This window comes from Branchiostoma floridae, chromosome 16 (genome assembly GCF_000003815.2).
Source record: "Branchiostoma floridae strain S238N-H82 chromosome 16, Bfl_VNyyK, whole genome shotgun sequence".
NCBI classification, from domain to species: domain Eukaryota; kingdom Metazoa; phylum Chordata; class Leptocardii; order Amphioxiformes; family Branchiostomatidae; genus Branchiostoma; species Branchiostoma floridae.
In genome coordinates, this window is record NC_049994.1 from 4,304,944 (window position 1) to 4,318,721 (window position 13,778).

General features: G+C 39.5%; 1 protein-coding gene across 1 annotated transcript in view; it reads left to right on the plus strand.

Annotated features, from left to right (window-relative positions):
* Positions 1–39: 39 nt before the first annotated feature.
* Positions 40–13,778, plus strand: part of LOC118432757 (serine/threonine-protein kinase 11-interacting protein-like) — a gene marked incomplete in the record, with an annotated part of 31,396 nt that continues 17,657 nt past the window's right edge. The window contains 18 exon segments of the mRNA XM_035844373.1: positions 40–235; positions 1,161–1,360; positions 1,928–2,095; positions 2,836–2,943; positions 4,001–4,072; positions 4,396–4,525; positions 5,272–5,375; positions 5,972–6,061; positions 6,775–6,816; positions 7,464–7,674; positions 8,329–8,468; positions 8,983–9,033; positions 9,492–9,542; positions 10,390–10,537; positions 11,586–11,772; positions 11,925–12,024; positions 12,730–12,798; positions 13,261–13,565. Coding sequence (XP_035700266.1) covers positions 166–235; positions 1,161–1,360; positions 1,928–2,095; positions 2,836–2,943; positions 4,001–4,072; positions 4,396–4,525; positions 5,272–5,375; positions 5,972–6,061; positions 6,775–6,816; positions 7,464–7,674; positions 8,329–8,468; positions 8,983–9,033; positions 9,492–9,542; positions 10,390–10,537; positions 11,586–11,772; positions 11,925–12,024; positions 12,730–12,798; positions 13,261–13,565 — 2,246 coding nt within the window.

The following is a 13,778-nucleotide window of genomic DNA, read 5'->3' on the forward strand; positions in this document are numbered from 1 at the left end:
TACACGACCAATCACAAGGCGTCTTTCAGATAAAGCCAAAATCGATCCCTCGTGACTTCCGGTTCCCATTCTTAGGACAACATGGCCGCCAAAATAACAAGAAACGCAAGATTTCGGTGATTTTTAGCGATTTACGCCTAAACGTTGACGTTTTTCTTCCCAACGATGACGCTCCAGAGAAGAGACAAAGACCGGGACTTCATTGCGGAGTTGGCAAACTTGCTGCGCGAAAATGGTGGGTCAAAATCATAAGATTATTTTTACTGATACGAGTTTTTTTTAACCGGTCGACCCGGTCATGGGATAGGAAGATGTCGTCATTTAATTCATAACTTAACTTTTCATGTTTTAAACATTTACCTTCAAAGTATAATTTGCTCTCAAATGATGTTTAATCGGAGAAAGGTGATTAGAATCAAATCGAGCCACAAGGCTGGTAGAACAAAAAGAAGGAACCTGTTTGTGATTGAGCAAACTGTTACCAATTCTTTTGTTATGAAAAGGGAGGTAGTAGTCTACAATTGTTTCTGTTTCAGTAAGTACTGTACAGACAGATAGATTTTACCAGTACTAGTATGTAATTAACAGATTAAACAAAGAAAGGGAAAGCATAGTGATGATAAGTAAAGAGATTGTTGTCGTTGTCTTTTTCTTTTAATGTCGAAGTGCTGCTGGGTTTCACATGGTTCATTTTTGAGTCAATTGTCTCTCAACCTTAGGTGACTAGGATAATATGGATGGCATAGTGACATAATTATGAATTATGCGCAAAAATTCAAAACAGTAGATTTTGTCAGATTTGTCTGTCAGCATCTAGTAGATTTGGAATGAATCAATGACAAGAGAAGTTTTCACAGCTGTCAAAAATCTATTGTTATTGTATATCAGTTCTGGTTTTGTTGTTCTTGTTGTTGTTCATAAACAGGTAAACCGCCTTAGGCATAACAGGCATAACAGACTGTATTCTCTACCAGACTGACTATTCTGGCTATTTATATAGTATCACACATTTACAGGCTAGGGAGAATAATTTGGGAGTTTTGCTACTACTACTACTACCAGAGGAGTTAGTTTGCCAGCTGCACAGCGAAAACTGCAAGCATAAAACCACGTGAACATTTCTGCATTTACAGTAACTCATTTTCTTGACATTTTTCCAGTGGAAGGCATCCTGGATGGCAGCAGTAAGCTCTCCCTGACCTCCTCCTCAGTGTGCTATCTGAACGAGTGTTTTGACCGTGTGTGTGAGGGAGACAGGAACCAGGGATTTGAGGTGGTGCGAGCTCAGGTCACCAACTCCAGGGTCTACAGCGACATCCAGCTACTCTTTGATCTGGTGCAGAAAACATTGTCACTGAAGGTAAGTCAGCATTTGACATACTGTATGCCGGGCTTTTATCCAGGCATGTGTACAGGCGTTCTCTTGACGCACTGTTCTAAGAATAATAAGACTTTGACAATGTCAAAGCAAAAGGCAAAGAGGGCGTCAAGAGAACAATTTTTGGACCCCCTGGATGCCTAAAGACGCCACTTACCCTGGAGAGAATATTTTCTGACAAAAATGAAATTCTGATTGACCAGGGATCTACTTGGTCACATTTGTCTTGTCTGTCAGTAGCTGTATTCCACAAACTTTGTGCCTCTAAATACAGAAAATAGAATTGATGTTCTTACAACCTTTTGTTTGCAGACACCTGTGATAGGGAATGAGGTTTAACTACCCAGTTTCAAAAATGCTGTCTTTTGGAAGAAATGATACAAGGGAAACACATCTTTGCAATGTCATAATTTTATGATTAAGAGGTCCCCTTGAAAACCTCAAGAATCAAACTACAGTAAAAGTTTTACAGTTATTGATGTTTAACCACCTTGTATTCAATGCATGGATATACCCTGATTTGTTGTACTGTATGTTTGTTTTTTCCAGTTGGTGCTGAGTTCAACGACCCTACAAGGAGGTGTGAGGGTGGCCCGGTTCAGGTCCCTAACAACGTTAGAGATCAAACGGGTGCCAATTCACCTGGTGGTGGGGCTCCAGGTGCTGCGGTCACAGCTACAGATCATCATCTGCTCCAGGTGCATCACCAGGCTACAGGTGAGACACCTGGCATCTAGGGTTGAAGGTGACACCTGTCACTCAAATGCACAGAACAGGAGTAGCATATTTGTTTTGCATAACCGATTATTAACCAGTAAATAGCTATTTATACAGCCTTTACGAGTATTGCACAAGTAGGGGTGGGTACCAGTATGGTGTATTGGTACAAAATTTTTTTCTTGTTGGACCAGTCCAGAAAAAGCCTAATGGACCTCTATTCTTTTCTATAAGTGTGGTGGTTCCTTTATGTGCTTGGGGTGTAGCTTTCATCAAACACGGGACTTCCATTTAATCCTATCCAAGGGATGAGTAGAGTTTGTTATCATTTATTCCAAGTTTCTATAGTCAAGCCTATAGTCAAGCCTAAAGAGGAAGTTAGCGTTGTTTACACAAAGTCAGTATTTGAAAATGCCAACTTGGGAATCGGATATTCCACCAAAAAGATTCCCTTGTAACAAAGTGGGCCATTGTTTTGAGTATTGCAGATTCACAAGTTTTCATAGAAAATCAGGTTCAGGTTCAGACCATACCTGTACATGATCCTCTAGACTAGAACCATACCTGTACCTGAATTTTCTGTACCAGTACCCTCCCATATGCCTTTCCCAAGGGTACAATGTCGAGGTATGTTGGGATTCAAACCCAAGACCTCTGGATTCTTGTCCAAACACCCTACCATTATGTTACTTCATTTGTTGATTTACATATGAATAATATCATAATTATTTGTGTCACAGGATGTGTTTGCCACGTGTGGAGGTGACAGCAGTATGCCCCTGTCCTGGCCAGAACTCCACACTGTTAACATGAGTTATAACAGCCTGGAGAGACTGGACGACTCACTGGTTAGTACATCAAAGTTGGAAGTTTGCCTAATTTTCATATTTCACTCCATAGCACAGGTATAAAGAGGGAAATGTATTGTTTTTCTTCATCGGCCATATGGTCAACTCAAGTCATTCTCAGCCAAATGAACAGAAATTTATTGCAGGGCTTGAAGTACCTTTTTCTGTCTACCTGCACTGGTGCAGCTAACTTTTTAAATTACTTGAACCAGAGAAATGTTACCTGCGCCATTCAAATATACCCCAAAACTTCATGAATAAGAGAACCTTTTGAACATACATCTGTTTACAAACAAAGTAGTTAAGGGAATACTGGCTTACACTGACACTAGATAAAAAGTTACATTTTGACGTACTCACAATAATTACAGACTATCAGTGATCATCATCACTATCAGGGTTGGACAAGTCCACTAGCCCTATTGTCCTGGCCAAGTGAAAATGCCGATCGGGCAAGTGCATGACCTACCCACTTGCCCGGCCGAGCAAGTTAGATTTTTTCCATTGAGTAAGATTTTGACATACTTGCTACTTTTCACAGTCATGACATCAAGCATTGGTCAACACAGAAAAACAGAGGCAATAACAAGAGTTCCATCGATGGAAGTCAAAGTACATAGAAGAATGTCATTGAACTCTCGGGCAAGTGAAAAGCTGGTTTGGGCAAGTAAATTTTTTATGTACTTGCCCGATAAGACAAGTGACTTCTAGAAAACTTGTCCAACCCTGCTATCCTCTTCGTGATTAGCTGGGTCATTCTCATGTATAGGATTATGAATTACAAGGACAAGTCTCAAAAGTCTGGTGCAGGTTAGGTGCAGGTAGACACCAGAAATACCTGCACAGCTCAACTTTTACCTGCACTAACCTGCATATGCAGGTGGTATTTTGAGCCCTCTATTGTGTTTACCTTCACAAAAGTAAACGTTTCATTTTAGGTCAGTTTCTTTTCTTTTTTCTTCTTCTTCCATTTCAAACAAGTAAGGTCAATGACCTGGATTAGATGGCTGTCACCGTTGTTAACAAATTGCACAATGTTTTTTCCTATATTTTTCAGAGATTACTGCAGCAAGTTACAGTGCTAGACCTGAGTCACAACAGCATCAAGGTCACGGGGAAACATTTAGAGGTCAGAAGACAGATCTTTTCTGCTATTTCTTTAAGGTCCATTGTGCAAAGACATATTTTTTTATCGGTTGTATATTACTTATAGTAAAAAAAAATCCTGATATAACATAATAAGAATATTAAAAATGTTTTGAAGAGCTTGATCCTTAGGAATATGAATGAACGAACAATCTATTGTTGAGGACATAAGCATTCGTTGGAGATGTGCAATTGTAGGACTAATCATGGTACAGTTGGTGTGGATTCGATGAACAACTATGATGACAAACTGCTTTTATTCCCTATTTCCATCATTGCTAACTTTTGCTGTATGTTTCTCTGCAGTACCTACCAAGTCTGACTCATCTAAACCTGGGCTACAACCAGCTTGAAGCAGTTCCCACCCTCAGTATTACAGCTAGGTCAAAACTACAGTCCCTCATCCTCAAGAACAACAACTTGGATAACATTGAAGGTAACAAAACATCAAAAAGAATTATTGAACTTGATTACATTTTTCTTTTGATATATGATGATGATATGTTGTATTGTAGAACTAGCTTTGAAAATGATTGTCACAAATCCGACATTCAGTCAATAGGCTGCGAGTAATTTATTAGTTAATGGCTGAATATCATGATGATGATAAAAGTATCAGTACAGTAGAAGCCAGTTAATTGCACAACATATAATCGCACACTTTGCTAATTGCACGAAATCCCAAAATCCCATGGTGGTGCGATACAGCTTCATAACTTGCACCATTTGGATAATTGCATGAAATGCACTGGAAGATGGGGTGCACAATTAAGCGGCTTCTAATGTACTTCATTTTGTATGCACCTGAAGTAGACAAAAGATACGGTCAAAATTGCACAAGAAGACCGCTCAGGGGACCAATACATTCTGGTCTTCGTAGGCAGGTGGTCACTATAGACTTGATTCTCAATACTTGTTTGGTCAAATGGAAATCATCTACATTGTAAGAGACTACAAAAAGTAGTCACAATGGCCAGGTGGTCATTATGTAGAGGTGGTGACCTTTACCTGTAACATCAATGGCCAGTTGGTCCTTATGTAGACATGGTTACTTGTACAGGTTTTATGGTTCAAATGTATATCAATGGCCAGGTGGTTCTTATGTAGAGGTGGGCACTTCTACAGGTACTCATTTTTTTACGAAGTGTCTTAATTCTGTCAAATGTGTTGTTCCTCTTGCAGGTGTAGAATCGTTCCATAAGCTCCATGAACTGGACCTGTCCAACAACTGCCTGTATGACCACAGCATGTTGGAACCACTCGGCTTCCTCAACTTCTTACACATGGTGAGGTCTTTTTCTACATCAATCAACATTCTTTGGAAATGGCTTTGAAACTAGAAAGGCCACATTATTTTCAACGAAAATGCAGGATATTTCCTAAGGAGCGAAGAAAGAAAAATTGTCAGAAAAGAAATAAAAAGCGATTGTCAAATGTGCAATGCGCTGTTCGCAAGATGAAAGCGTTGTATATAGTACAATTATACAATATTTGTCTAAATAGAAGAATAGATTTACAGAGTTAAAAAGCTTTCGAGGTGAGACATGAACCTTCATCCAGCATGATAGACAGTTGTACTAGTACTGCATGCTGAGCTACTAGTGCCTGCATGAGGTAAAGGCGACTCTTTAAGATATATAACGCACGTTTGCTAACGTCATCAGCCGTTCTGAGTTTTGATTGGCTAAAGTTGGAAGAGCGTGGCCGGTAGGCCAGCAAAAAAAATTAAGTGCACGGCAACAGCTTTTGGTGCACCAAAGTGCACATGCACCCAGTATTTGGAACCCTGGAATAATTCTGATGATCCTTCAGTCTGTCACAAGAGTACATTTTGCAGTGAGTTGATGTTAAATTCTACGTTGTATGTACTGTATTTGTGCAGTTATCCCTGTATGGGAACCCCCTGTCCTTCCACCCAGCACACAGACAACAGACAGCCAGGCATCTGTCTCCTATTGTGGGTATGCAAGAGGTAAGGCTGTAGTTCACAATTCTTGTCAAGATTTTAACATATTACTACTGTTTGTTTTTGTTTATTTGAGCCTTTACTAACAATGTATTCATGAAAAGCTCAAATCTGCCTGTAGGCCACTTTTCATTGAGGTCATGAGGGAGGTAGGGTCAGATGAAATATAGCAGAGATGCAGATCACATCAAGTCCTAATAGATCATAACAATTATCACTTCATATAAATGGTGCAAAACATTTAGTAGAGCAAAACTTCAGCATTCATAGTAATATGTCTGCTTTTGTTGTTTTTAAGACCATTTTGCTGATGAAACAAAGGCCAAATTTAAACTTATTTGTATAAAATATGATTTGTTCTCAAAAAGGAAGAAATGGGAAAAACATTTTGTTTTGGAAAATGGCCCTAAATTTCATTCAGTTTGTCCATGTATATATTTTTAAAGTGATTTCATTTTATATATTTATATTGTGGGAGGTTTCAATTTCTACTTTTCGGCAAAATCTCATCTAATTTGTGATTTCCAGACATAAGATGTAGTTTTGAAGTTCAGAAAAGATAGTAAGCATGCGTTGATGAACATTAGACGTCCAGGTAATAAATAAGATATGCCAAAAAGCAATTACTCAAGCAACTTTCAAAATTTCCAAAATCATATCCAGTTGCTTGAGTAATTGCTTTCTTACAGATAGTAAGCTGTGTGCTTCTTCTGTTTCAGCTAATTTTGGATGGCAAGAAACTTACCAGAGAAGAGATAAACGTGAGTAGTCTTTGCAGCTTTTTTTAAAAATAATCTTTATTGACAAGACAAAAGTACAGGGACTTCCGTAAGGTCTACATGTATAAAAACTACTTACAGTACAACTAAACACACATCTATAGGTATGAATACATCAACAAATAGGTTTTTTTTAAATACTGTGCTAGTACTAGTGCTACTGCTGGCCCTACCATGATAACTTGCATGCAACTTCTTGACCTTATTCCAAAATACTGTCACTACTAAATAATCATTCACTTGCAGAAATCATTGAAAAGATAAAAAGGAAAATCATAACAGCTGTTTTCTTTTTTTTTTATGTTATATGTAGTCTTCACCTACCACTGGTATGGTATTTACATGACAGTCATTGTACAGTGTACATTCAAGTTGACCACCTTACATGTATGTCAGTCATGTTGCATTTGATACGTGATACAGCAGACTGCAATCAGTTGGACCAAGGGTAATGTTAATGTACCTTGTTGTGCGTTATTTATGTTATAACCACCCAAGAAAACACACATTTAGAAAATTTGATGTCTCTAAACAAATAAGAATTATTGAAAAAAAATCTGTTCCAATGTCAAGATCAACACCCCTTATCCTGAAGACTTTTAGAATTCCATCCTTACATTTGCCCTCAGCTTCTGCCCAAACGTAACCACCCTGGCGACCAAACCGAGGTACGGTACGCCTCCCGCGTCTACACCGTGGAGTCGGACATGTCCGAGTTGGAAACGTCGACCTCCCTCACCTGGTCCAAGACTCCCAGGAGCAAGAAGTCTGGACGGAAAGTCCGCAACGTGGCAATCTCCGACACAGAGGGTGAAGTTACCTCTACCGAAAACTCAAGGGGTAAAGGACTATGGGTGCTTTTTTCACTAGAAATAAAACCGCAAACAAAATAGTTAGTTACAAGATGTGACAGACCAACATAGAGTTACCTACATGTATAACAAATATCATAATGTATTACCAGGGCTCAAAACAGTTTTTTTCTGCATACCTGCACCCCTGCAGGTAACACTGAAAACTACCTGCAATAGACAAATTTTACCTGCACCGCTCTGTGTTAATGAAGTATGGATCATACTAGAATTGTTCAGGAACCATTTATATATTTTCTATACTTTATATAGGTGATAACAGTCAATGCAACTACATCATATGACATTAACGTATAAAGCCCAGTACATGGACCAGTGCAGGTTTGGTGCAGGTAGACACCAGAAATACCTGCACAGCTCCAATTTTACCTGCACTAACCTGCATATGCAGGTGGTATTTTGAGCCCTGATAAAGAAATTATTATCAGGTTATTCTTTAGCAAACACCATAATTACTTCACAAACGTTTGTGTCCTACAGACTCTTGTTAATGCTGTGCTTTTAGAAGACTTATATCAACACCAATTGATAGCGATTTCCTCTGCAAATTTCTGGGAAAGCTTTATAACCCGTGCTTCTGCCACCCCCTTCCTCTTCTTCCCCACCCCACCCCCCCAATAAGCCTGTACCCCTGCTCATATAGATAATCTGGACAGGACCAGAGAGGAAATGGAGGCCATGAGAGAGCAACTGGGTCCTGATTGGTTGGTAGCCAGCCAACTCCCAACCAGAAGTGCAGAGCCTGATGCAACATCCAATCGGGTAGGTTCTCACAGTTTGTTCCTAATGCACTTATCATGATTCATTTCAGAAGTCAACCAATCACCTTTTCTTTTACAAGACATTCCTGATCAACATGTTTGCATCCTCTGCACTGATTGGTCAGCGTTTATCATGAAGCATGTCATAAGTCAACCAATCAGCTTCTCTCATCATACGAGGCCTCTTCAATATGTTTACATCCTCTGCACTGATTGGTCAGCACTTGTCATGATGCATGTCAGAAGTCAACCAATCAGTCTCTCTCATTTTTACATCCTCTGCACTGATTGGTCAACCACAAGAACTACCCATTCCTGCCATGATGTCAATCTTAACAGTCTCTCAAACGCCTTATACTAATTGCGCATTAACCACAATGTCTTGTAGTCTCGAGTTGCTTATTTTTTGTAAAAGCAAAACTTCAAAAACCTTCCTGGTGTTGTCTTGTCTTCTTTTTCCGGCTTGCTTCTTATATGCTTCTTCCTATCTTATTCTTCCCATCTTATGTGTTCAGATTTCTGAAGATGCTGCTCCCAGCACTACAAAGACTGTGACAACTGCACAGGTTAGCATAAAAAAAATCTAGAAATAGTCTTTTTCTGGATGACAACCTGTTTGAAATCATTAGTAGGTTGCTCGTCTCCAAAACAATTAGAAAATTGTAGCACTACAAAAATGGTATTTTTTTTTGGTTTTTGATAAAACCAATCCAGAAATCAAAATTGAAATAGTATTGTGTAATTTTTTTCTTGATCAATCAATCAATTATCCGATGAACCAATGAGATTGAAGGAATCTTGATTTGAATGTGATTGACTCAAAATTTGCACCATAGAAATAAGTTTTACAATAAGAACAAATTCTGAGGACTACATGCAAATATCTAGTAATTGGTTACAAATTTTGTATTCTAAAAATATAGATATTACATGCGACAAAAAAGTGCTTGTCATTTCTTTTGCAAACTAACCCTCAATGTTCTTTGCTTCGTTGCTATCTTCTCTGCCCTCCCCTGAAAAACAGATACATGTGTCCAGTGAGGACCTCTTGCCAGAGAGTGAGCCATCCACACAGGTTAGGACAGGGTTTGCAGTTTGCAAGTTTGCAACAGTTCGGTTGGCATGAGTTAGTAAAATTCATTATGAAGAGATAAACTGGACTTCAAGCGAAAAGGAAATTTTTGACTGAGTCGCTGAGTCCTCTTCAGCTGTACTTCACAACCCTCCTTCAACCGGGACGGGGGGCGTTATTGGCTTCCTGCGACTTTTGACCCATAACTGACATCACACGTTTTTTCTAATTACTAGTACTAATAGGTTTACTTGTATTGAAATATTTTTACTGCCGGTTAATTTTAGAGATGCTGAAGAAGAGTGATAGATGTCACAAACACATAACAGAGTGAAAGCTCTGGTGTATTGCTTGTATCTACACTTTGTATTTGTTCTCTTTAATTATCTTTAGAGGTTTTGAAGTCTATGTGTTTGTTTGTGCTCATGTTTTGTATCCGAAGGTCTGTAATTGGCAGGTGAATGCTAGTTTCAGTTCTTGCAGGCCCTGAAATTCTTAAGAAAAAGTTTGTTACTACATGCTTTTGTTTGTTGTTGTTCCCTTCTATTATGTTCATAGAGAAATATGATAACACATGCACTCATTGAACATATTGAATTATTTTTCTTTACAGTAGAAGCTGCTAAATTGCACAGCCCATTTGCCAGTGTGGGTCGTGCAATTATCCAAATGGTGCAACAAAGCGAAGTTATTAAGCTGGATCGCACCACCATGGGATTTGGGGATTTAATGCAATTAACAGAAATGTGCGATTATCTGTTGTGCAATTAGCTGGCTTCTACTGTATTGGTTTTTTTTTTGGATGTTAGATCTCCTTTATCAAAACTTTTTTTACTCCCACTGCCTGTAGACCAATGAAGTTGAGGAGTCCAATGACATCTATGGTGCAGGGGCTAGCACTACCAGCTCCACGGGGCAGCCACTCAGTAGACAGGTCAGCAGGGATATCTTCGGAGCTCGGGACAGGATACGGAGATTCAGCGAACAGTCCAATGACAGTACGTACATGTTGTTTGTTTTTTTGTTTGTTTGTTTGTTTGTTTGTTTGTTTGAACCTTTGAAAGCTCAAATTGGTCTGCAGGCCACTTTTCATTCAGGTCATAAGGAAAGAGGCAAGGGTCAGACAAAGTATATAATAGAGATGCAGTTTACATCATTTAAAGTCCTAATGAGACTTATAAGTCTATACACAAATTTTTACATACATGATACAAAATACGTAATAGTGAGAGCTGCTACATAATTTGAGACATAATTTGGTCGTTTCCGTTACTTGAAGAGTTGTTATTTTCCAATGAAAATGACATGCACATACTAGTATTTCTACACACTTGCTATTTAGCTATTCATAAATGATGATGATATCCTCAAGATTCCTTTGTAGCAAAATGGACCATTGTTTGAGTATTGCCCAGTCACAAGTTTTCAGGTCCAGGTACAGGCATGGACCTGCTCCTGATCCTCTGGACCTGGACCTGTACCTGTACCTGAACTTTCTGTACTAGTACCCACCCCTATAGTACAGTCAAACCTGCTCGAGCGACCACCTCTTCTCAGCAACCACCTGGCCATTTCGACCGCTTTCTCTCGGTCCCGATTTATTTTGCCATTGACGTAAGCATTAAGCGACCTTTTCTCAACGACCACCTGGCCAACGCGACCGCGACCGGCCCAAATTGAGACCCATAACGACCCGCATCATTTTCAAAACTGAGGTTTTCATCGATTTTTTATGATAACTAGCGCGATTTTGTGCCAAAATCGGCCAGTTTGCGTCGGATTTTTGGGTTAAATTTACAGTTTACAGTGTGCGTGTTGTATTTGACATTAAATACCTCGCTTCTTTGCGTGCGTGCAGTGTGCTTGCTATTTGCCATTAAACACAACAGAAACCATTTACACTTTGCATCGGGCATGTTTTAGTCGATACTCTTCTCAGCGACCACCTGTCCAAATTGACCGTTTTTTTCCGGTCCCCCGGGTGGTCGTCTTGGGCAGGTTTGACTGTACATGCATAATGTAACATATGTTTTCTATCCTACTTAGGCCAGTCCGAGAGCCAACCATTCCTCGTCAAACACAGAGAGGGCAACGACGACGGGTATTTTTTCGTCATCATCAGAGAGCAGTTCATCGTAGAGAAGGATCTAGACGGCAGAATTATGGACAAACTAGAAACCAGCTGTCTGAAAACTGTGGAGAGAGGTCAAGAGGTCAACCAAGAGGATGATGGGTAGGTTTAACATCTCTGCTATTTTCTGCAACGGACAAAAATCGATGTGTACGTGTCGTCCACATCATCAAATAAACATGGCCTTATGTACAAAAGCTTTGAGGACAGAAGATAATTAAATCTATATTTCTTTTCTGTTTTTGTTGTTACAGTCTATATCCTATGGTGTCATTGGTTTTCGACTACGTGAGAAAAGACAGACAGAAGAGGGAATATGTTCTGATAGACGACGACCCAGAACAGAGTTGTCAGGTAACGCTGCTTCATTTTTATCATGTTTAAGTCAGCTATGTCTGAACGAAACCAGTGCAATGGACAAGGGAGTAGAGCATTCTGCTTTGCATTTGATTGGTCATTATGTTTGATAGCTGAGCCATCAAAGACTTTCTAATAGGATTTTATAATAGGGAGTCCAAACTTATTGGTGAGTCGCGGTAAGTGACTATTGTAGGGGGGTCTGGGGGCATCCACCTTCCATGGTGTAGAGTTTTTGATGATTTTAAGTTTAAAAAGTGCATTCTTAGGTATCCCAAGAGGCAAAAATACTGTTCCAAAGGTCACAGTAGAAGACTATGACCACAGATGACCTGGTAGCATCCCTGGTCAATCAGAATTTCATGCTTGTCAGACAATTTTCTCCCCAGAATAGGGAGTCCAGGGGCATCAAATTTCTTGTTATTCTAAGAAAAGGGAGTCCAGATGACTCGTTGTTTTGACGCATGCCTGGCTAAAAGCCTGTATATTGTACATATATAGTAATACATGCCACTCCAGTTGACTAGCCCCCTGCTGTAGTGATTCTGCACAAAGTTGCATGGCTCAGGGCTACTGAAACAGACATTGGTGCTGCCCTATGCACTATCTGTAATCATCTCATTTTTATTTTTGATAGCAAACGGTTTTGTTGGAAAGTTTCTCACTCAGAACTTGGGAAAAATTCTTTCTTCTGTGTTGTAGGTTCTGCTGGGTTTGTTAGAACCCATTGTGGAGACCAATCAGAGTCTCAGGCTCACAAAGCAGTATCAGGTAGGTCACCATTGTACTTTTCATCAGAAAGATCATCGCAAGATACAGTCATTTTTAATCTGTCTTTGTTAGCTTCTCAAATATTAACAAAATAAGTTGCTGGGGCCTCAGACATACATGTATGTCGCTTCTTCCTCTGTGCAAGAGCTATATCTAACAAACACTCTGGTCTTCAGATTAAAAAGAATAGAAAAACTTTTGCCACAGTACCATAACAATCTGCTAGGGGGCCCCAAATCTAAGCATTTTAACGTCTCAGCAAGACCTATACCCAAATACCAAACATTAAGACATCCATTTAGACCTATCAAGTTATCTTCTTTACACACAGAGATACATGTTGACTCCCACACGAATACTACCTAAAACATACAACCTTCTTTATGAAGGTATAATGTGTAAGTCTGCACATTGAGACATGGTTGCCAAAAAGACTTAACTTTTTATCACTTATTTTCCCAGTGCCTTAAATGCTCCAGCAAATTCAGTCAAGGTCAAGCCAAGGTTACGGTGTTGACGAAAGACGACAGCGTTGAGGAGGTCATCGTGTGTCCATCATGTCAAAGTAACATGATCGTCCAACTCGAGAGCCAACCAGCATTGAGCTCTTCTGTGCCCGGGTCCCAGCCAGCGTATAGTACGTCCGTTCCCATTGGTGGGCTAGAGAAGGGACCGAGGTCAAGATCAGGGTCATCAGTGATTGGGTCCCTGTCGTCGTTTGACAGAGGTTCACCTGCAGCGACGTCATCACCGTGGAAACTTGACAGGTAAAATACGAAATTTATGCAACTTTAGATTTTTTTCATTAATTGCATACATTGTCAAATAACATATTTAAAATGACAGCTGAATATTACGCAAAAAAAACAAGACCGACAAACACAGAGTGAAAATGATACCCCCATATCATGTAACAACACAGAAACCTCTGAAAATATGAAGAGTCATAGCATTGAACTCTTTTGTGAACTACATTTATA